Raw genomic sequence first — 26,236 nt, forward strand, 5'->3', positions numbered from 1 at the left:
TTAGTTTTTTTTAGTCTGTAATAACTTAAACCTAAAAAGAACCTAGAGGGGAAAGGGACTGTTAGTAACGCAGACTACCAGTCTCATTACTAGATATATACCCTGTCAGGTCGACCTCCACGTGGTCGCTCCTGGAATCTATCGTGCTGAATTCCAGATGTATGGCAGGTCAGTTAGCCCATCACAACGGGTTAATTGACCTGTCTTTATCCTGTCATCCCTTTCTGGTGCCCCGCCAGCGTATACCGTTAGCGCAAGCGGGGCTACTATTCCATTATCATCCATTAAAAAAAAGAACCTAGAAATGGAAGGCATATACCTAGTGATTGGTTTACTTCTCCATACGACATAAAAGGGATACCATGGGTGTCCTTATAGATGCTACTTTATAATTGCGTATATTGTAAGGATATTCCATTAGATGATTTGTCCGATTGCTTGCCATTTCAAGTCTTATAATAAAACTAGCGACCCGCCCCGGCTTCGCACAGGTGCAGTGTTTATACTAAAGATACCTACCTACTACAGAATGTCCTTATAAACGTTTAAAGCTTTTTTTGTCATTAGACAATACAAATATGATAAAGTGCTATTCGATGCGCTATTTATAGGTATTCGCCGCCGCGGCCAGCCGGGCCAATACCGCCGTAACGCTATGTTCCTGCATTTTAAATCTGTAATATCTTCGGAAATATTTATTTAAATTACATGCTGTAAAGAGCTATATTGATCTATATTAAATGGGCAATGTATTTAACGCACTTAACTGGATAAAAATTAATGCTGTATTGCTTAAAATCACTTCGTAAATAAGCCATTTTTTCCCGTAAAATGTAATAGATAAGAAATGGTTATTGTGGATTATCCTTAAGAGATAGACTTATACCATCGCGGACTTTTTTGTTGATCTTTTTAAGGTGTACAATACTGTAGTACATTATTTTGATTTATTTTGTGGGGTTCAGCTAGCGTTTGTAATGTAATCGCAAAAAAATGTGTTTATTTACGACATCACATTAGAAATCTCTAAATTTATCAGTGTTTCTTTATTAGTGTTATTAGTGTGCATGTATTATACATATAAACCTTCCTCTTGAATTACTCTATCTATTAAAAAAAAAAAAAACGATTCAAAATCCATTGCGTAGTTTTAAAGATTTAAGTATACATAGGGACGAACAGACAGCGACAGCGACTTTATGCTATGTAGTGATGATATTGTATCAATAATGTGGATATTTAATCATCTTGATAATTAATTAATTGATCAATTTTTAGTAATTGGGAGTGGTCAGCTCCTATTTCTATTTAGTGTATAGCTATTATTACAGATGTGTAATTCACTAATTCTGAACCAATTTTATAATTGAAATATTTTCAAGGTGTATAATAATTTTGAATTATTCACAGAAACATTTTTAATAAGCGTCCTAGGATCTTTGTATTAAGAGAAGGCAGACAATAATTTTATTTAATATATCATTCAACGTTCAGAATAATTACAGCGTAGAAAAATACATATGTTACTAAATAGGTTCGATCGAGAATCGAATCCACGATTATGAAAAATGCAACTTATCTTAAATGATTAAGACCATATAGTCCCTGCATAAAATTGGTTACCCTTTCCCGTGAGTATCGTAAATGGCGATTAAGGGTGGGTGAGGGATAGACAGGAGCGTCCTTCTTATATAAACATATCTAAAGCTTAACTGTGGTCCCCAATCCTGCCTGCCAAGCGTAGCAACAGCCAGAATAACCTTCCAAAGGGGAGGCTTATGTTCAGCAGTGGACAATTAAAGGCTGTTATGATGATGATGATCTTAAATGCGTCATGGTATAGAGCTGGAAGTTTTAAATGAAAAACAATATCGGGAAACAATTTTATTTAAATATACAGTAAAGTGACCTAATAATTATTTTCGTCGTGACTATTATGAGATTCAAGTCATGATTTTAAATGCTTTATATATAAATACAAAATTATTCCAAACTGTCTGAAATAAAGGCACATGCAGAATGGTCCGTTGAGGTTAAATGTTAATAATATAATTGTCAGAGACCGCTTATAGTAACAAATACTTAGGTACTATACACATAATTCGAACTTGTTAATCGATTAAAAAAAATATATTTACACTTTAAAAATAAATCAACTATGAAACTAGCGTTGACAAAATATCTGCTTAAAATAACCAGATGAAATCTAAAACGAGATTAAGTAGCAACTTAAAAAAAAATATTCACTACAAATATAAGATTTTTTAAAATATGAATTGAATTGTAACAATGTAAAATTAGGTATGTACCTATTCGATAATTTCCCTCGGTAACTTTTCTTCAGTTTATTTAATATACAAGATACAAGTCTGTAGACTTCGGTAACAACCGGTGGGTACTGGGATATTTATTGCTGGTGGTCCTAACAGCATTAGGGAGATAGATAAAGAGGAAACTATCCTCAAAATAAAACACTCGTTAAGATCTTATCGTATTACGATTGATGAATATTTATTAAACGCCCTTTGTTAAAACAAATGTTTATTTGAACTTTTGACTATAGACACAAAGGTTTCCATGTTGACCAAAGTTTACTGATGGTACTCTATGGTAGGTATAACGACGTGATTCGAGAGTAAATGTAATTTTCTTTATACCTTTATGTGTATCTATTTACCTAATGCGTATAGGCAATAACAATTACATTTGTACTATATTTAATGGAAGTATTTTAAATTAAATTATTTGAAGAGAAGTAGGCCAAGTGGCGCCAGGAGTAAGGCTAGAGTTGTACCAATAGTGGCAGCACCGTTGCAACCGTCGTAGTCGCATGTTTCACAGAAGGACGGGATCTCGTTGGTGCTGCTCGAGTAGTTGGGGCACTGGTTACTGTAGTCGTCAGTTCGCTTCCATGTGCATCCTCGGGTAACTACCAACAGGCCGTTGACTGGAAAATGATAAAGTTTTTATGAAATAACATTTATAACTTAATTTCAGCTTACAATTATTGTGAGTAAAATATAATACACCGCCTCTCCAACATGATAATTGCAGCTTTATTTTTTCTTTTTGAGATAAAAACCATGCCTAGAAATGAGACATTAATGGGTTATCATGATATGGTTATGTTAGGTTTTTCATGTAACTTAGAAGGGTAAGCAATCTGACGGTCCACTTGATGAAAAATGGTTCCTACGTTTTGGCTAAAAATGTAATCCCTTAGATTAGTAGCCATTTCAGAAGCATAAAGTCTTATATTATACCTCGTAATTTCACTGCCATATCCCATTTCTCTGACTAAAACAGCTATGAAAGCATAACTTGGCGGTAGAAAACAAATGGGACAGAAGTAAAAATAACACTACCTAACATGACTTTACCCATTGAGTTTTGTACTGTGTTATTGTTAACAAACAATTAGTGTTGATTAACAAGAACAATAGAATTATAAGGACATGCAACCTCCATACGAGATGTAGATAATTGGAGTTTGGTGTGGCATTGAAATAAATACATCTACGTCATCACTAAGAACCAAGTTGACATTGAAAACATACTTTAATGCGCTTCTTATGTGGAGGAAACTCTTATATGAAAAACAAAAGAATAAAATTACATATTAGGTAACACTATAACAATAAATAGACTGGGAGTAAATATTTATTTTTATGGTATCTAACACTATTTAAAAAAGTATGTATAATATGTAATTAATATACTTTTAATATACTAACATGATATATACCTAAGTATATTTATGATATGATCCAACATATAAGAAAGCAAATTATTCGCGAAATTAAGATCTTATGATATATACTTCTGTTAATGAAAAATCTACAAGTAGACAGATATTATTTCAAGTATAATATATATAATATACGTATGTGTTATCTAATATATAATATATATATTTCCATTTACTGTGAAACAAATATTTCTTTCATTGTAAATGTAAGTACTTGCTGCTAAAATGCCTTCGGTAAATGGTATCAATCTATGAATATCGAGTACTTGACCTACATATAAAACAATGGATGATGGCAAAAATGCAATTAGAAAAAAATGCCATCAATATCTATAGGCAAGTAGGCATACCTGTATTTAGTATGCTGTATTGAAACTTTGAGAGATATCAATAGTATAACTAGGTATAACGATAATTATTGTCTATTCTAATGTACTTAGCAAAAAGAAATAATAAAATATTTTCTTTAAGACAGCTACGGATTATTTAAAAAAGAACTTACCGTATTTCTTTTGCTTCTTACAAGCAGACTTCGAAGATGACAGGTAAGGGAAGGTTACTCCTGTTCTACCATCGCAATTTTCCAATTGGAACTGTCCAGAGTATTCGCCTCTGCCAGCGAGGAATGGATCATTGCAGAATGGGTTTATGTCAGATGAGCATGTCCAGCAGCTAACCGAGTTACCTGGAAATAAAGCAAAGGATTTTTAATAGTGTAAAGTGTAGTTGCTGTACACTGATTATCTTAGTGTCGAAATTTGTAATTCTTCGGAAGCAAGTGACAATCATTTTTCAATATTTTAAAGATAAATTTGAACTCGCTTCGTGTTTTGGAAAGCACAGTAAAAACGTCATTTGTTAAGTTACGTCAGAGACCGTTGAGTATAATATCAGCTGCGTTGGAGGACTTGCATTACGAGTAAATAGGCAAGCGAGTTATTCAGTCCAGTATTGGTACTAATATTAAAACAAAATACTCTTTTAACAGCTTAATAATTGTCCATACACGAGGACATATCAATGAGGACAGCTTGATTCATGAATGCGAACAACCAAAAGAGGAAATTCTTCCTTCAACGGTTGGCCGCGCTATGCCGGCTCACAAAATGCTTTTTCACGCTACGCTAAGTATCCAAGGTTATAAGATGATGAAGGGCGAATACATCACGACGAGGTTGTGCCCTCAAATGTTCGTTGTCTGGTTGCTCATAATAAAGTACAGGTAGTACTCATAACACAAGGTATCCTAATATAACGACCGTGTGGTTATTTTGTGGCAAAGGTGTGAAAGAGAGTTTATTTTTGGGTACCTCCTGGCACTTTAGTGGCTTGAGCAATATATAGCATTTGTGATGGAGAAGGACATAGACTACTTTTTAATCCGATTAAATATTAGACACTGATTATGTACCAATATTTTAAAATTATGTATGTAGGGTAGAATGGAAATTTATCTAAGTAGAACAAAATATGCTTTAGACTTTTTCGATGACGTTAAAAGTGAGTATATCAATAAATTCATAAATTGCTGAAGTGATTATAAGTAGTTATGATCTTGTATATTTGTAAATATTATAATACTTCAGTTAGGCTTAGCTACATTATACATAAATTTTGATTTGTGCTATATTTATTTATAACTACTGTATATTAGTTTTTTTTTTCATATCTAAAAGTAACCTAGAAATGTTTTTGCATGCAGTCGTATCAACCTTCAGAAATAAGTAGATGATGATAAAAACTTAATAGTTGTCTCGCAAGGCCCTTTCAGTCAGTGAATCGGTAGTCGCATTTGACACGGTATGCCGCTCTTTGACAATAGTCGAAGGTAAGTACAGTACAGAACAGATAATAGTGGGTACCCACCTACAGTATTGTAAGTTATAAACAAGTATTAGGTAATATAGTCACAATTATAGACACGCGCAATGCGCAAAAAGAGTACGTGTAGGTATAATAGCGTGTAGCAATGACAGTGTAATCACGAGTATTAAATTAAAATAATGTAAATTAAAAAATAAACTTTGATAGCTATTTGAAGGTTGACCACGCAAATTGCAAATTGTGTAGTAATATTATAGTAAAAATAAAAAAGAAGCAAAGTTAAGAGATACAATTTGCTATTATAATAATATAATTGGACGATGTCACCAAATTTAATACTTCCACAGTTGTATTCTTGAAGGTCTAACTTAAAATTTGGTCTACGTTTTATCGTGATACACCATCTAGAAATGATCTATTTCATTGGTTTTCATATTTCTGAAATCCAAGTTTACAAAGTAATGGGCAAAAAGTTAGATAAAGCTAATACAACCGTACCTCATCTGCCTGTATATGGGCCCCCATTAAATAAATTTTATTAAACTGTTGTAATTGACACTTTTTTCCTTTCGGATCGCAGTAAAAAATTGAAAAATTAGCAAAATCCTTGAAAAATTTTATGATAACCGAATCGTCGTAAATTAAGAGTCAAGGTAATCAAGGCATTACGGGCGGGACATAGGTTATATTTGTTGTTTTTCCAATTCAGCATAATTGGTAGAAAATGTCAACCTGTTAATTATATGTGAACTTAAAATCACATTAATTTTGTACTAAAAGCTTTTTGATGGACGGATAAACATTTTTGGCAAAACAAACAAGGGTACAGAAAAATTACTTATCTTATTACCTGTGCGACTACATAATAAAAACTACTTTTTTTATTTGTTAACAAATAGATAATATTTCTTTTTCTGTGTTGGTCAAAATATTTTTCCACGTAAATAAAAGTCTAGACTCTTGTTTAGTTAGAACCATAACTTATGTTACGTTATCGTAGTGTTATAACTAGATGGGATTAAAACTATTTCTAAAAAGACTCTAATTTCAACAGTAATTTTCGTGTGTGTATATTTATACAATACCCAAAGAACTTTGAATTTTAATGGATACTGACGACTGTTTTTGTATTCGATGAAGTTCATTATCTTATTAATTTTGTTATTTATATTAAAAGTAATTGAACTTGGTATTTATAAAAAAAATATATTATTTTCTACCTATGAGTTCGAGTTATAATGTAATAGGTGGGCACACGTGATAACAGAAAATGAGTCGGTAGTTGACTAAGTAGATTATATTAAATGAATCACGTCATTTACCACTTGCTATTGTTTTCATGCGTGAGAACCGTCTCGAAGTTTTTAGAAGAAAGAAAATACCTTTGTTTACTTGGCTTGAGCCGAAGTACCTATTGTACATTTGTACATTAATATACATTTAGAATGACGTAAATGTATTTTTATATTGTAGGACAAATTATAATATATGAAAATATAATACTGCAGTCTTTAGGAAAGTCAAATTTAAGATTGGGTGATAATATGTATTCCGTGATGTACCTTGTCCAGTTCATGTCCATTTGTAAGGTTTACTATTTTCCTTCATATGGTCTGCTAGCATGTTTGCCATTCTAAGTTGTATATAAAAATATATTAATTTCGAAAATATTTTATTCCGAAAAATAATTCGTGACAAAATTATTGGAAGAGTAAATATCGTCTGTAAATTGTAAATTTCCTTTTGGCAGTCATTTAAACATTGGAACAGATTTTAAAATAAGCACTCAAGTAATACATTAATAGGAAAGAATGCAGTTTCACTCATGTAAGTTAGGTACTTGTTATATACCTGTAATACCTATTACAATACAGAATTATACACTTGTAATTCTAGTTCCTTACTAATAAAATAGATGTCAAAATAAGTTTGTTTGTTTATTTAATATTTATTAAAGCCTTAATGGCTCACTCAAGTATCAACAGGTATATTTGCATTTGTACTGTTTGAGATAAAGAAATAGACTACCTTTAATTCCAGTTAATATTTCGGTTACGTAGACCAAGTCGTGAGTATATATCATCATAGACGGTAACTGACCACTGCTGAACATATTATTCCCAATAAAGGGGGGTTTTGCCAATATTTGCATGCTTGGCAGGCTGCTTGGCAATTAGCCTTTGGAAAAGACGCCGTTGCCCATCTTTCAACTTTTAATTTCCCTTGGTTGCTTCTTATTACATCCAAGGGAAAGGAAAGAGTCGCCCATTCCATGTCGGGACCACGCGGTATACATATACGTATACATATATAAATTAAATAGTCTGTATCAATTTGTTTTAATTTTTAATTATGTACTTACTTTTTATTCACGATTTTGCCAATCTAAAGGAAATATATTGATTAACCGGGACTATAGGTAGTTTATTTCTTCATATCAAATAGTACAAATATACCAAATTTTACGATAAAAGGGTGTACCGTTAATTTTCCAGTATATAGCGCTGTTATTTCGATAAAAGGACATACCAAGATTATTTATTCGCTAATCGTTGTACTATAGACATAAAAATTAATAGTTATACCCATTTCTAGCTACCCACATAATTGTTATGAATTAACAAAGCGTTGCCATTTCATTTAGCACTAAATCGCAATTAAAACAACAGCTTGAAGTACTTACTCTGTTTATATGTTTAATTTTCCAGTTCAAGTCGTATATGGAGTTACTCAAGCACGAATAGTGCATTGACCGACTTACAAAGGTAGTAAGAACCTCGCTCCACCGAGTAACGATAAAGTTAACCATCACGACGCTTGGTAGAACCAGGCCCAATGAATATTTCGTAATAATCATAAATTTGATTGTAAGAAGATAGGAACATTCCCATACATATTTATATATCTACACAATGATAAGTACTTATGTACAATGTTACAAGTAGCATATTTTTTTATTAAATATAAGTTAATTTAGTTTGATTAAGTTAAATCAGTTTGATTAAGTTAATTTAGCTTGATTAACTTAAGTTTGAATAAGTTAAATCAGTTTGATTAACTTAAGTTTGATTAAGTTAAATTAGTTTGATTAAGTTAAATCAGTTTGATTAAATTAAATCAGTTTGGTTAAGTTAAATCAGTTTGATCAAGTTAAATCAGTTTGTTTAAGTTAAATTAGTTTGATTAAATTATATCAGTTTGATTAAGTTAAATAAATTTGATTTAGTTAATTTAGTTTGATTAAATTAAGTCCGTTTGATTATTTTAAAACAGTTTGATTAAGTTAAATCAGTTTTTTAAGTTAAATCAGTTTGATTAAGTTAAATCAGTTTGTTTAAGTTAATTTAGTTTGATTATTTTAAATCAGTTTGATTGTTTTAAACCAGTTTGATTAATTTAAATCAGTTTGATTAATTTAAATCAGTGATTAATTTAAATCCGTTTGATTATTTTAAATAAGTTGGATTAATTTAAATCAGTTTGATTGTTTTAAATCAGTTTGTTTAAGTTAATTTAGTTTGATTAAGTTAAATTAGTTTGATTAAGTTAAATCAGTTTGATTAAATTAAATCAGTTTGGTTAAGTTAAATCAGTTTGTTTAAGTTAAATTAGTTTGATTAAATTAAATCAGTTTGATTAAGTTAAATAAATTTGATTTAGTTAATTTAGTTTGATTAAATTAAGTCCGTTTGATTATTTTAAAACAGTTTGATTAAGTTAACTTAAGTTTGATTAAGTTAAAACAGTTTTTTTAAGTTAAATCAGTTTAATTAAGTTAAATCAGTTTGTTTAAGTTAATTTAGTTTGTTTAAGTTAAATTAGTTTGAATAAGTTTAATCAATTTGATTACAAACGTAATTACAAATTAATCAAACTGATTAAACAATCAGTTTGATTAATTTAAATCAGTTGATTAATTTATATCAGTTTGATTAATTTAAATCAGTTTGATTAATTTAAATCAGTTTGATTAATTTAAATCAGTTTGATTATTTTAAATCAGTTTGATTAAGTTAAATCAGTTTGATTAAGTTATATCAGTTTGATCAAGTTAAATCAGTTTGATTACGTTAATGTAGTTTGATTAATTTAAATCAGTTTGATAAATTTGAATCGGTTTGATTAATTTAAATCAGTTTGATTATTTTAAATCAGTTTGATTATTTTAAATCAGTTTGATTATTTTAAATCAGTTTGATTATTTTAAATAAGTTTGATTATTTTAAACCAGTTCGATTAATTTAAATCAGTTTGATTAATTTAAATCAGTTTGATTTATTTGAATCAGTTTGATTAATTTAAATCAGTTTGATTATTTTAAATCAGTTGGATTAATATAATTTAGATTGATTAATTTAAATCAGTTTGATTGTTTTAAATCAGTTTGATTAATTTAAATCAGTTTGATTATTTTAAATCCGTTTGATTAAGTTAAATTAGTTAGCTTGTTTGTTTGATTAAGTTAAATCAGTTTGATCAAGTTAAATCAGTTTGTTTAAGTTAATTTAGTTTGTTTAAGTTAAATTAGTTTGATTAAGTTTAATCAGTTTGATTACGTTTAATCATTGATTAAGTTAATTTAGTGTGATTATTTTAAATCAGTTTGATTAAATAAATCAGTTTGATTATTTTAAATCAGTTTGATTAATTTAAATCAGTTTGATTATTTTAAACCAGTTTGATTAAGTTAAATCAGTTTGATTAAGTTAAATCAGTTTGTTTAAGTTAATTTAGTTTGATTAAGTTAATTTAGCTTGATTAACTTAAGTTTGATTAAGTTAAATCAGTTTGATTAACTTTAGTTTGATTAAGTTAAATTAGTTTGATCAAGTTAAATCAGTTTGATTAAGTTAATTTAGTTTGATTAATTTAAATCAGTTTGATTATTTTGAATCAGTTTGATTAATATAATTTAGTTTGATTAATTTAAATCAGTTTGATTGTTTTAAATCAGTTTGTTTAAGTTTAATCAGTTTGTTTAAGTTAATTTAGTTTGATTAAGTTAAATCAGTTTGATTAACTTAAGCTTGATTAAGTTAAATTAGTTTCTGAGGTTCGAATAAATAATATACTATATACATAAGTAATTTAGGTAGGTATAGTTATTACAATTCTAAATAATCATTCATATTTTTTTAATGTATGTAGAAAAGTACTGTATTGAAAAAATTGTTAAAGTACTTACAGAAAATTTGTAAGCGAATATTAATGTCAAAATATAGCTGTTTTTCAAGAGGTTTTTTACGAATTTTAGTTATACCTATAAATTAGTACAATAGAATTGAAAGTAGTACTTATGTCTGAGTAAATACAAGAAACATAGACATTACAAATTTTATGGAAACCCTTTTTAAATTTAATGTTTTTTTTTAAACAATTTCATAGACAAACATTCGTGATATTTTTTTTTATTATTTATTATATCATTAATCAAAATTGTTTCATATACATATAAAACGAGCAAGTAAAAAAGCTTTGAAACGGGCATTTATGGGTAGTAAGTACAACCTACAACATAAACCCTCTTTGTTAATATGGTATGTCATGGGTATATTTATGGTGTTTTATTATTTGCAATTAGGGCACCAGGTCATGACACTGGCACGAAGACACCTAATTTGTTGGTTTAATGTACAGAAGGTCACTTTTACCGACACTCTCACACATTGATGGATTCCGTTTATTGGGAAATTTCGTGTTAATGGATTCCCCGCAGCCTATAATGTATACACATTCAACGACTATTTCATCACGGGGGAAAGTGATTGTTAGTTATAAGATCTAACTTTCGCATTGCTGGCTTATCAGGTCGACCTCGACGCGGTTTCCCCTTGAAACCATCGTGGTGTTGTTCTTGTCAAATTTGTTATAGTAAACCATCTGACCTGCATTCATCCTTACGTATTATCTCTCACTAGTGATGGTGGGGACCAGCGTTATCGCACGTGGAGTTACCGTTCTATCGTCAGCCATTAAAAACATATCGTGACTTAGATTACAAATAATGTTATTTAAAGAGAATATACAATAGGATTGTTTTCATAGTTTCAAAGATACAAAACATAACATTATAAATACACTCTATAATATAGGTAATACAGATTATACGTATATTGTGAAAGTGAACGAATGTAGGTACTGCGAAGGCCTAATACATAATGATTAGGTAGATCGTATGCTATCTGAGGGAGGAGTCAAAAGTTTCCGTGCGAGTAAGCACGAGACGTGTTATGAAATTTAATAAAGTAAGAGATATAATATGTAATGATACTTTAGTACTAGAGTGACGATAGGATTTCTTTTTATAAAGAGCTTATTGAAAATGTAACCAAATTTTATTGAAATTGAAATATTGAATTATCACAGAAACACTTTCGAAATAAAATTAGTAATAAATCACAACATTCAATGGATTTTTTTATTTTATAATTTTACTACTATTAAACAATAGCGCTGTCGTCTTGTGATCGGCACCGTATTCAAATATGTCTATAAACTATACATTCGCTCTACTTATTCTGTAAAAAAGTAAAAAATATATTTAATAATCATAAAAATTGTTTCAGCATTCACGAATTATTAATTATGTAATGATGTTTAATCGTTTCCTTTGGAACCTAATGGAAAATACCACTCACTGACTATTCATTAAATATTTGTCACTTATACTAATATCGTATAGTAACTATTTTGATTCTAAAATTATCAATGCCATTCTAGAATGGGTAAATTATGATGTATGTTCTCCCTTTGAAGTTAGTTGAACATATCTACCATTCATAAACTTATTCTAGATCTACGAAATCCCTATGTAATTGATTTGCACAGAAATTCCTTATAATCATTAAAAAAATAATTTAACAAATTAAATTACCAACAACAAATTTCAAACAAAAAACAAACATTGTGAAGAACTGATGAAAAATGAATTTACACGAACGTAGCTTTTTATTTAGAACTTGTACCTAATATTACATGCAAATAGTATATTTGCTTGTAGGTTTATTTGTTATGATTTCATTACTCATGGTTCTTAACCGATTTGGTTGTGTGACAGCGTGAATATTGGATGACGTCACTTGTGGGCACACAATGATGTCACAACCAACAGCTATGAATACTTTGTGACGCCATAAAAATATGCACGGGATCAAGTCACAAATGAAATAATGCTGTGGTCAAATCACTTACGATTGTATTAGTGGGAATATTGGATAAAAAAGATTTAATATTTACAAATCTTTGACAATAACCTCTTTAGATTATATAGATAGAGCATCGAGTCTCAAAAATAGGTCAAGTTTTTGTCAAATAATTGTCAAATTAGCAAATCGGATTGATCCAAAGATGCAAAAATTAGAAAATAAAATAAATATAGAAGGAAACGCTCATAACAATTTATCACGCAAAATTGTATGAAAAAGTTGACCCGCTTTTCTCGAAGCATTTGTATGGAGACACTCTATCTAAATAATCGATAAATAAAGTGATTGGGATTTTCCGTCGATTTAATTACCTTAACCATAGATAATATAACTTATGATTGTATCGTCTATGTAGGTATGTTTCTCTCTTTATTTCTTTGTTCATTAGAATGGAAAACTAGAAGAAGTCTAATTAGGAATTTAATTAAAAGAAGCCGTTATGCTTGTTTAAACATCTGTTAATGTATATAATGCGGTTAAAACTGACTAGGCAATTATTTTAAATTTATTTTTATATTCAAATAATTAATCAACAGTTAGATGTTTTCCTGTAGTTGCTCTTGTCTATGACCTTCGCTCGTGTGAAACCTGTTCCGTTCTATGGAAATTTGTGAAAATTGTGGACCTAGTTTATGTTGGCCGATACATTGGACCAATGTATCGGGTCACTTTGTTTCTTTCGGACTAACGTCCAACTGGTTATTTGATTAGAATTATTTTGTGTAATTCCACTACCATTAGTGTGTGATTGCCCACATTCGAAGAAGATATTATTAAACAGTGGTGGCCAATATAGTAGTGCAGAAATTCCATAACCTTCCATATTAGCCTTCAAACTCCAACGTTGGCCAGTCAATCGAATAGTATTGGCTGAGTAATTTTTCTACTCACGTTAAAGGACACTCGATCATTTAGACTACTTTATTTCTACTTGGAATATAGGATGTAACTACGCCATTTGTATGAAAGATGCATAAATTAGTTCATCAGTTTTTTAAACATCTATTAATGAAACCTCTGAAAAATTCTAAATAAAACTGTACCTTTTGGTAAATTTTCAATTACATAGGAGTTATACACGAGCACGTATAGGACTAAATATTTATTATTATTATTTTTTTATTTTGTAAAAAATAAGCAGCATTACAAAGAACCTTACTAAGCAGGAAAGTGCTAAACCTTCCGTGGCACATGATGCGAATAATAATATTGACCTACAATCAAATTATAATGCTTGGACAATACTTAAGTATATATCTAGCTACTATTAGATGACGCTATATGCTTACTAAATATTCATAACGTTATACACCTAAAAGTAATGAGTAAGGTCTCTTATATTTATTTATGTGTAGAATTGAATCTGTTTTCAATTCCAATCGCGTTAAACACACTTTTTGTACTGTTTTTTTTTTCTTGGTTAATAAAGTTTAAATAAATAAAACGTGCTTTGTTTTATTATTTGTAAACGACCTACAGAAAAACGAGGTTCTCAATTTTTAATTTTTTATTGTCTATTTTCTTGACTATCTTATAGAGGTGACGAATTTATATCGAAATACTCAAACATAATATTTAAAAAAATAACAATTCGGAACTGTTCCGTTGAAAACTTAACAACTGTTCTAATTCCATAACCAACCGCATCGACTTAACTAAATACGGAACATGCTTTTCTCGTATCTATCATATGGATTTAACCTGGGTTAGAAACAGAAAGAAAGAAACAGCAGCAGTTTTCTGTTCTAGAACTATATTTTATGTCAAAACAGTGTTTCAGTATAGCAGTATGTTATATTGGAACTGGCTGTTATTTTAAAACAGAAACGTGTCCAACATATTTATTATTTTTCCTATATTAGACTGCCTCTGCTTATTTTCTTACAGAATTGCGCTGATTAAATTCTAAATCAATTTTTACAATTTTTTTTGTAATCAATAGGATTTGCTCTCGTGCTGGCCGCGTTTTATTTATGTGACGACTCAAACAGCTATTTCTTTACAGAATAGAGGACTGTTGGAAAGCAAAATCAATATGTAAACAAATAATGTTTACAAAATGGGGTATCTATCATCTCGTTGTTTATCGGTGCGTTCCCGATAGAAGACGCTTTTTTGTTGAACGAAAATTATATAAACTTTATTGTTCTATCTAATCATGAAATTGATAAACTATGTATATAAATATTATGTAATAATAATGTAGATATTTTTATCCTCTATTTAGTTCATATATATCTGATTAGAGTATCAAGTGCACTAAAACGTTATAAAAACTGTTTTTTTTTATGGGTGAAAATGGTATGGTAACCCCGCCTGCGCTAATGGGATACGCTGGCGGAGCACCAGTGAAGGGTGATTGATGAGAATGAAAACAGGCCAATTAGCCCATCATGATGAATTCATCAGGAATTGACCATGATAGTTTCCAGGTGGAACCGCGAGGAGGTCGACCTGGTTGGGTATATTGCTAACAATGGGATTCTTAGTCTCCATTACTAACAATCCCGTTCCCCCTTATAAAAACTCTTAGCCTGTTGTTGGCTGTCACATTCTTTTTTCATGCATACCCTCTCATTAATAAAAAATAAAACATTCTACAAATCTCTGTTAACTATTACAGTGTTTTATCACTGCTTAAACTAAGAAAGTTAGTGATAAAGAAAAGGACAAACCACTTCAATAGCTAAAATTGGTTTATGAGAGACTTGACGATTTTATGAATAAGGGGGCGAGTGTTTAAATATTCAATCTTTAGTCACATGTTGTCTTGTAATATAGTAAACACATGTAATGTCATTCATAATAACGCGCCATTTTAAAAATAAAATTGGCTCATATTATCGAGGTATTTGTAGAAAGACACTCTATCTATATGTATTTGATCTACAAAATCACCTGTATACCTCAATACTTGTAATTTATTTAATAGGTATATTACATACTCATTATATATATGTGCAAATATCCGCATAAGTATGTTTAACTATTTTGATTAGACAATGGAAATATTCCAGTCAGTATTTATCGCACTCTGTAACAAATAACCATGACATGCTATGTTTTTTATTGACCTTAAGAAACTTGAAGGAATTTTTACAGCATTAATTGACGGTTGAGTTGATATAAAGCTTGTGTTCATCTCATGTTTGGCTGCTTATCAATAATAATCCCTAGAGATTACAGTATGGGGTCCTTAAGGGTATACAAAGTTTCTTCAGGGTCAGAAATACGTACGAGATACCTCTAGTGTAGCCATAGGCTACAGTCGCCGTTTATCATCAGATTAGCTATATGCTTGTTTGACACCTATGTAGTATTGTAAAATTTACATTTTAAAAAACTATCTATAATAATTAAAAGATGAAATAAAAAATGTAAAAAACACTTAGCCCTGTTTATTTTTTTATTCTTTTAAGCATAGAAGCATGAGCTTCTACAGTTTAAGGATTATTAAAAATGGTATTATATTTATTAAAGACCGTGATAGAACATTTTGTTCGCGATTTCGTCCATGTGAGTGGGATATATATAATCCTATATTCTTTTAAATCCTAAATAATACGAGTAAACCAAATTTCGTGACGAGTGTTTGAATTAGTAAGAAACATATATACTCACTTTCACATTTTTATAACGTTAGTAAGGATATATATATCAGTTTCATAAAAAAAGCGAAATTAAATATCACTTCGAAATATAAAAATTTGTACATTTTTTTATGACCGACAGAGTGGCCTTAGATACCGAATATTTATCTTGTACCAAACCGGAATCTTGCGTCACTAATGTGTACCTTATTTCTTAACACCCAACGTAAACGAAGAAGGGCCTAAATGAGGAGTGATGTCAGTTCGTTCTTTATCGGTGTCTCCTATTTATAACAATTGTAAAGCTCCTAACACATGCTACGATAATTCTGTGCGATTTATTACTCTATAAAATTTACAAATTTATATTTCATAGGCTAATCTAATGGCACCATAATCACTTTTGTCAATTTAATAATTTGTTCGGTTATTTCTATGTAATAACATAAAAAGATTTGTCACGAGTGACTGAGATGAACTATTAACACTATGGCTAGAAGCACGTAATTTTAAACAGCTAATGTTTATTTTTATACTCAGAGAAAAAAAGGATTCTTCGAAATTTCCACGGAATAATAGGTACAACAGTAAATGTATATTAAATTTATAAATATAGGAAGTTAATTTTAAACAAATGCATAACCAGAGTTATTTACAATACTGTATATTCTCCTCTTTTTTTTTATTTGCATGCTCTGTATTAAATCTTAAAATTTTTCGAAGTAAATTAATTACCTATTGACTGTAGAAACTCTGCTTAATACTTTTGAGAAAGTCGTGATAGTGATCTACTATGGATTTATTACGGATCTATCTTAAACGAACATACTTTCGAACTTTCGACTTTTCTATTCACTACCTTTCACATGCGATTTTAAATCGCAGTCTTCCTCTGCTGTGTACAGACCTTTACTTGGCCACTAATTAAAGTTATTTCTACGTGGCCCATATCCACCGTGAACACAGTTTAAACATATAGGAAAATCATGCCTAGACAAGCAAATATTTTTTCTGTAAGCATGACTTTGATATTTATGACTTTTATGAATGGCTGACTAGCAATATCCTGTGAGTGAGAGTGAGTTCCCGTGCTTGAATTAATATAAAAAATCTAAAATATGTTCCAACTAGGGGGGAAAGGGATTGTTAGTAATGGAGACTGAGATTCCCATTGCTAGTAATATACCCAACCAGGTCGACCTCCTCGCGGTCCCCCCTGGAAACTATCATGTTTAATTCCTGATGAATTCATCAATATGGGCTAATTGGCCAGTTTTCATTCTCATCTATCACTCTTCACTGGTGCTCCGCCAGCGTATCCCATTAGCGCAGGCGGGGTTACCATACCATTATCAAAAAAAATATATATGTTCCAACTATTTTAGATTTGTACAAACACCCATAAATTTTTAGGTTTATAATATTTGTAAAATACAAATATAAATATTTTATAATATGTTGAAGTAGTTACAGAAAGCTGGCACTTTCGTCAAAAAATATTTGTGCCTATGCGTATATAAAATGTACCTAACAAATAAATATACTCGTAAGCAGTCAATCAAAAACCATTCATTGAAGCTATTCCTTTCACTTTCTAAAGATTTGACACAGGGTCGTTGACCTAAGCTTTTAAGTTTAATAATATTTAGCAATCTTGCGATTTTGCCCGCGTTAATTATGATTCCAACTATCCTGTAATTTGTGATATTAAAGTACATTGTTATAGCCTTTATGTGTTAAATTATTAATTTATAATCTTGTACAAACTTTCACTTTTATAATTTTTTTATAAGACTACAGGAACTGGATTGCACGAAGTCGCGAGAATACAATTAGTATTTTATAAATTTGTTTATAACAATTTTTGATCAGATAGACAGTGTATTATGTGAAAGAGAAGTCTGAAGAATTTTCGTAACCGTATTCCAAATGTTAAGAGCGTGAAAAATAGATAAAGCAAGAGATGTATGTAGGTCTTTGTTACTAGATTTTCCTTCCCTGCCCTAATAGGAATCTGGCGAGAATTTAAACAAGCATTACAATATATTCAATATAGATAAATAAATTTATAAGAACTATCCGGAATTTAATTTGTATACTTTTATTGCTAAAAAAGAAAACCATCAAGTGCGAGTCTGTCTCGCGCATTAAGATTTCCGCACCTAAAAGTAGTTTTTGTTAGTAACTTGAGTAATAAAAAATATAGACGTGCTCCTCAATGAAACAGTAAGGTCATTGTAAAAAAAAATATATTTAACCGCTATGACTTTTCTAGCTACAACAACAAACTTTTTTAGCTAAAGCTTTGACCTTCTTGTAGTTTATAGGTGTATATCAAATTTTTAATGTGTGTATACCAAAAAATACTCAATCGATTTTGAAAATTCTTTCACCTAGAGAAAGTTACATTACTGGCGAGTAATATAGGCTATATATCTATATAATTAATCCATAAGCACTATTTGTGGACACTTAGAAAGCTCGTAAAAATGCTTTTAAAATGCATATTTGTATTAAACAAAATTGAAGAAGAAATAGGATTCGCTAGATTGATCGAATACCACCTTGAGCTACAATCACTTTTATTGGAACCATAAAATGCTGAAATCATTAATCACCCTTATTTATTCCATAGCACAATGGACGAACAAATAGAGCACCCCAATACTATTTGTACACGGGTACGATATTACTATCTACAAATTGGCAAACTACGTGTTTGGCGTGGGCAGAAGTAGGTAGGTAGGTGTTCGTGTAGGTATTACGAAAAATACAGTAGGCAGGTACATACATCACGTCATCCATGTACATGACTCCATTTGTTGAATTTAAAGACAATTTTTAAACTATATATATTGATGTCATTAGAAAAATCCTTGTCATTCAACAAATTGTTGTTAAAATAAGTATTGGACCGTTTCCGCCGTTTAAGTAATATTCAATGATTTATTTATATTTATTTTCTTTATTTGAAAACTTCCATGTCAATGTTAACCTTAAACACGACACTTACCTAAACGAAACAGTTTAGGGACTTATTATATACACAATTTGTGGAAGAGTACAAGTGTTTTTCTAATAACATTGATATTTTGTATAGTTTAATCAGATCACTATTGAAGTAAAATAAAATAAACATTAAATTTTTCTGTTCCTAATATAACGACTGATTAACGTGATTATTTATGTATAAATTTAGTTAAGTATATTTTATAAGGTATATTTTTTTTTAGTAAGTTTGTTCCGTTGTGGAACAGGCTAAGGTCGGAGACCATGCTGCCTAGTCTTCAATATCAAGGTATATTTCGTTGAATAATAATTAAACAGATAAGTATAAAATAAAATATGAAACATATATGTATTTAAAGCGGGAAACATTTTTAGGAATATTAATTATATAAATATTATCTATCGTATTTATCATAATTAGTCTAAAATTAATAAGTAAGGATATCCTTACTATTTTATTTATATTATTATTATGTTATTAATATTATAATTACCAATTTCATCAAGATATCAATTGTAGGAAAAGTTAAAAAAATATCATAAATACATTAATTAACAAAATAAGCAAATAATTTAGACAAATGGCAACTCGTGACAAATAATAAATATGACATTTTAAGAGCAACGATTTGAGAAGGGCGTTATATTATATAATTAGACAACAATGATGAAAGGGGCAATTTGTTCTCTTCCGGCATTTAAGACCCTCTCTGTTCGATTCATTGTGTAGAATAAGTCAAGAGAAAGAGCATCACATAAACTTCTGATTTATATTAAACTAGTATTTATCCGTGATCTGGGTAAAAAGTTATATAAATCCTTTTTGATTCCAAGTACGGTGTATGTTGATGACTGTATGACGATTGAGTGATCGACCTAAAGTGCTAATGAGCAAATAAACTTACTTGCACATTTATTGCATTAGTAACTATTAAAAATCTTAAGTAGAAGAAAAAAGTAGTGTATATGGGGCATTAGATATCTAATTTGCAAAATGTTGGACACACAATTTTCTAGATGCCGTGTAGATTATGACTCAATTTTCACAACGCACTACAAAAATCCAAATAAACACGATAAAGAAAACAAAATACTGACACCTGAATAAACATACCATATCTATGCATAATTTGTATTACAGATAGCACCTAACCTATTTACTAATTTGACTTTTATACCATCTGTAATTTCACAATCATAGCAATTAACAGGAGCTGTAATAATTATAGCGTCATCTATTCTCTAACTAATCGGATGTACTCGTAAGTGGCCAGGCTCAGAGGAGCCGTGACCCTCTGACCCCATAACTACGTTCTGAGGCCACAGGCCATCTTAGTCATCTACACGAACGTAATGCAGATGAAATTAGTCCAATGTTCGTGTGAACTGCACTACTATTTGGAAGGCTCACAGATAAAAATAAATAAGACAACACATAAGACAATGTGCCAAAATTACAGTTACCTTGTGTTCGCATCCAAAGAAATTAGAAATTTTGCGCCGTGGTAGAGAATCGGATTTAGATATATTTTTTGCTTTTTTTCTACAAGTATGTCATTGTTTATGAATAAAAACAAATATATAAGTATAATTTCAATGTTATAAGCATAAGATAAGTTTATATGGTGCATTGAATATACATATAGATGAATTTTAGAGACTAATAAGAGATTGCTAGTAACGAGATTTAACAGTCCCGTTACTAGCAATACACCCTATCAGGGGGACCTCCACGCGGTTCCCCTTTGAAATCATAGTGGTCAATTCTTGGTCAATTGGTCACTATAGGGTAATTGACTTGACTTCATTTTCACCTGTTATCCTTCATTGGTAACCCCTGGTGGGTTAGCGTATGCCAATAGCGCAGGCGGGGTTACCAATCCATTTACAACCATTAATAAAAAAAAACAAGCATCCATAGACTACAGTGGCGTTTTACCATCAGACGAGCTGTGTGCTAGTTTGCCACCTTCGTGGTATAAAAAACTTTAAAATAGAGCGAGAAAATGTCTAATTCGAAAGAAATAGACTACTTTATTTTTAGTGAAAAATAAAGTAGTGAGCAAGATCAAAACTGGAATGTGGTGTTAGATTGGTCATTTTGAATGGATAGATGAAAGAATAATTGCGAATTATGTAGAGCCGCGCTAGGCGGATGTATGATGATCAAATAGATGACGTGATGAAAAAGGGCCACATTAAAAGTACCTATTTATAATTGGTGAGTCTGTATGTATGTATTATTGGGTTTCGGCTTGTTTTTGATGTTGACATAAAACTGATAACAGTTACCCTGTATTTTACTTATATGTTCATTACTATAAAGAAATTCAATTCGAATATCGTAAATGCTATTATGGCATCGAACACAAATCAAGGGTGTGATTTGGCATCACAATAGCTACGGTCAACGGTTCTTATGGGGGTCATGACTTTTTTATTGAATCCCATTAAGAATTATGCGGGTATAAATCCAAGGCTATCACTTCATTTTGGAAATAACTGTTAATTTATCTTGTGAATTATTATCATTAATGACGTTCGATTCTTACAATTTCTACGCTTCTAATTTTTGTCTGCGTTTTATAGAATAGTAAATAAATATAAAACCTACATAGTTTTATGTTTATTCCGTTTCCTTTGATTCGATATATTATTATTATTATTATATTATTGTTAATTATCATAGTTACGGAGCTGTTTTAAGCATGTTTTAGTCGATCAATAGATAATCATGATTTAGAAAGTGTAATCTACGCAGTAAAATTCAAGTACCAATACATATAATGCTATGAAAATATTATAACAGACAAGATGAAATTGTAATATTATAGATGTTAATTTTTAAACGTTGTCTCATCTAACGATGCTTTTTATACCTATAGGTATGATGCAGTCACCATGTAACTATTTTTATTTGTTTACTTGCTGGTTTGACGTTAGTGGTAACTGTGTACTATTAATTTAACTCGGGAACGTCGGTTAGCGTTTATTACTGTGTTGCGGTTATGGAGGTTACAAGGATTTTTTTAAAAGAATTGTTTATTATGCTGTCATATAGATTTTATTTTATTATTAATAAATGCTATAAAATATATCGTAAAATCTTGTATCAATTAAACCTTAGATTTTAAAACAAAAAAAATTGATTTCACAGCGAAATCTTTTTTTGTCTAAATTTGTTCATATTTGTCCTTACAGGACCAATATGAACAAATTTTCTAACAGGTTAAATTTTTTTTTCAATTTATATGTTTCATAAAACAGTAATCAAGCGAAATAATTAAATTAAAATATCAGGTGAGGTTTAATCCTTAAAAGCCTGATTTTTTGAATCAAATTAAAAAATATATACTCGTAAGTGTACCCTTTACTGTGTTTACTAATAGGGAAAAATAGTATAAAATTAAAACGATATTTTTATATATTTATTTTGAAAAAAACATTTGGTAACATGTAAACAGCCAAATATTAAAATAAAATCGATCATAGGCGCCCAATGCGATTTATAACCCCGGTATCAAATTTGAAACTTCAGGTATTTAAGGGTTAAGGAAATATCGCCTTAGAATTGGCCCCAATGTCTTCAATGGTGACAAATTCTTTTAAGTTATCAGTATTGCCGTATATGTCTATACAAGAATATGTTTTGCCATTCAAAGCCGTAAATAGATAATACGTTATATTTATACACACCTGTTTACATATTGTACATATAGGTATATGTATGATGTTTAAATTATGTCATTGTATGAGTTTGGAATGTTTCGTCACGCTAGAAAGCGGTCCCTTCGCTCACGCTTACAATAGAAAAGGGCTTAAAAAGTATGTCAAACTATGACTGAGTGAAAGTTTAGTTGAGTTTTTGCGTTGTGTTAAATGTACTTACTTCAATATTTGAGGACCATATTTCTATCAATGCTTTTTGTTTACTTGGAAAATTATAGATATTTAAGTAAGATAATATTGGAAAATTACAGGTACATTCGAATGGTTATTTTTTATTGGTTTTATAAATCTAAAAATATATCACTCCATGAAATAAGCTAATAACATATATTATCTTTATACTATATTATGTAAAAATTAATAAATACATGCGGATTTAATACCTATAATTAATTATTATTACTAAATAGGATATTCCGTATATTTTAGAGTATTACTAGTAGACACTAAAAATGCCTTTTATAAATATTTCTAAATATCTCTACAAGCACAAGAGACATTAAGATGAAAGCGTAACCGAAGTCACGTGTAGATAGTAGTATTGTACTTATAATTTTCTACAAAATTTCATCAAACTCTGCAAAATTGTTTTGTTAGCATCTCACATGACTGTTAAATCAAGATAAAAAATAATTCTGCACGAGCTTTGATGCCTTATTTGAAGTAAATACTACGCAGTAGGTAGTATCTATTTGTAAACTAATATTACGTTATTAGCATACTATACATAATAAGGAGGTTGTCTTGTTGTCTCTCTCATTCAAGGTTTTATTGCTTCAGAGTACCTACTCCCAATAGTCAGAAGCAGAGTAAACAATCACAATATCATGCATGGCATCGTGCTACAGGAATTACTAGTTCAGTAGCTTAATTTGGAATACAGGTAAATATTATTTTCAACCGACATCAAAAAAGAAGAATATTACTGTATTTTTACGTGTTATTTAATTGTCAACTGATTATAATAATTTAAAAACGCCGCTTACTAATTTCGTCAAGATTCTAGTTATTTTGTTGTGGTACAAAATCCCTATAGGTTTCAATAGAGCAAAATTTGTATTCTTGTTATTAACACAACAAAAGAAACAGTATACAAAACATGATGAATATAAATTGATTCGATTTGTCGTACCGTATTGGTTCCATCGCTTTCTAAAATTTCTTGCTCTGAGTAGCTTTTACATGCGTAATTTCATTGCATAATCCATCACAGTGTATATACAGATCGTGTTTGTAAAATAATACTAGTAGTACTAACACAGAGTATATTTTGTTATTAATTAGACTATATTTTGAGTCCGATGAACGTCGCTTATTCTAAAATAATTGGGTATAATAAATTCTTTCCTTATTTATCTAATGTACTCCAAAGTTGAAGCAGGTTTTTTCAACAAAACCTTTTTTTTATTTTAGTTCGATCCTAAATTCTGTTGTTTAAATTTGGAATAGATTCCGTGTTAAAACTTATGTGCTACTTACTACCTTTAGAATACTTTCATTTCCGACCCAAGAGAGTGAACTAGAGACCCAGTTCATCTTTTTATGTTCACCATAAATACGAATAAAAGAAAATATTCAATTAAACACCCACTATGTATTAAGTGATGTGAATATAGCTTCGTTTCTTAAATTAATATGTAGATAGGTATTATAATTACAAAATACCAGATTAGTAGGCGTAGTGTAAAATTCACAGACTTATATTTTTTCCAATCCAAAGATGTTATCCAATCCAAAGAAAAGTAAAACTTTACGGGTTAACTTTCTTTAGTAGGTATATATAATGTTCAGTGTGCGCTATTTATCAAACTGGTTGAACAGGTTCCATTCTGTTTGCATCTACCTCATCAACAATTTGGCCTTTGCTTAGCGTTTCACAAGTTGTATACAATAAATTTATACGTATTAAAAGTAAAACATTTAAATATTGTATGTATGTATGAAAGTGTTCGGAACAATTCTTATTAGGTAATTAAATTATATAATTCAATATTTTTGAGGCATTGTTCAATTTGATATTTTTTTAATATTGATTTTTTACCTAGGTAAGTTGATTGATTTTGTAAAATAGGTAATTAATTACTGTTCTAATTATTCCAATATTTGTATTGAATGAGTCAATAGTTAGCATAGAAGAAAATACTTAATATAATATTCTGTGTGTAAACAAATTTTTTACACGTAGAATATGAGATATTCAAACCATGTAAATATAATAAGGTAAATGAGCCAGTTACGTCATTGATATTTTGTTTATGTCAGGTGCTATTTTTTTATGTATTATATAAGTATTAGAAAACAAAATTGCGACTGCATAATTTCATTATCTACTGAAAGTCTAGGACAGTAAACTAAGATAAGGATAATAAAAACAGCACAAATTTGACTAACTATAGTACGTACGTAACTACGCATACGTAGGTTACTTGCTTTAGTTCTGAAATTATGAATTAAGTAATTATTTAATCTTTTTTCATTTTAATTATTCTATTTATTTATACAACAGTTAAGTACCTACTTATTAAAAATGAATAATATGTTTAGATATGCCTTAATTGATCAACGGTAAAGAATAATACCAGAAAATATTTCAGTATTTATATATTATTATTTTTAGTAATAATATTAAAATTTTATTCCGTCAAGCCTTGAATGAAATGACCTTGATATATATAAACATATTGCGTTTTATTTTAATGATAATAAAAATGGAAAAAAAGTATATATTATTTTATTTAGTTTTATAAATTTAAATAAATGTAAGTATAAAATTCGGAAACAAGTATAAAATAGCAAAAACAAACACTGACTAAACCATATCTAAAAAACACTGATATCGCTTCGTACTTTAAGGTGTGTGGTGCCACAAGTAAACAAAACAAAGGCTTTAATGTTATAACACCTTTCTGGGTCGAGGGTTAATGGAAAATTTAAAACAAAAATACTTATGTGTTAAACTTACCGTATTCAACAAACAATGCAAGGAAGAGAACAGGCACTAATAGCGTGAGGTTTGCCATAATGTAAATTAATGAAATAAGATCACTATCACTAGTTCCGAATTGTGTAATTAATTTATCGGCGAACGACTCGTGAGTCTGTCGGCGTACGAATGGCGAGTGAGCGGCTCA

The 26,236-nt window shown here is 29.8% G+C and overlaps 1 protein-coding gene across 1 annotated transcript; it reads right to left on the minus strand.

Moving 5' to 3' along the window:
- Positions 1 to 1,871: 1,871 nt before the first annotated feature.
- On the minus strand, positions 1,872 to 26,236 carry LOC113516271 (uncharacterized). Its single transcript, XM_026900662.3, has 3 exons — positions 26,068 to 26,236; positions 4,251 to 4,433; positions 1,872 to 2,947 (listed from the first exon to the last, which is right to left on the minus strand). Exons 1-3 carry the CDS (start codon positions 26,123 to 26,125, stop codon positions 2,742 to 2,744), a joined length of 447 nt encoding a protein of 148 aa, XP_026756463.2. The 5' UTR covers positions 26,126 to 26,236; the 3' UTR covers positions 1,872 to 2,741.

This window comes from Galleria mellonella, unplaced genomic scaffold, assembly GCF_026898425.1.
Source record: "Galleria mellonella isolate WM207_F2 unplaced genomic scaffold, CSIRO_AGI_GalMel_v1 utg718, whole genome shotgun sequence".
NCBI classification, from domain to species: Eukaryota; Metazoa; Arthropoda; class Insecta; order Lepidoptera; family Pyralidae; genus Galleria; species Galleria mellonella.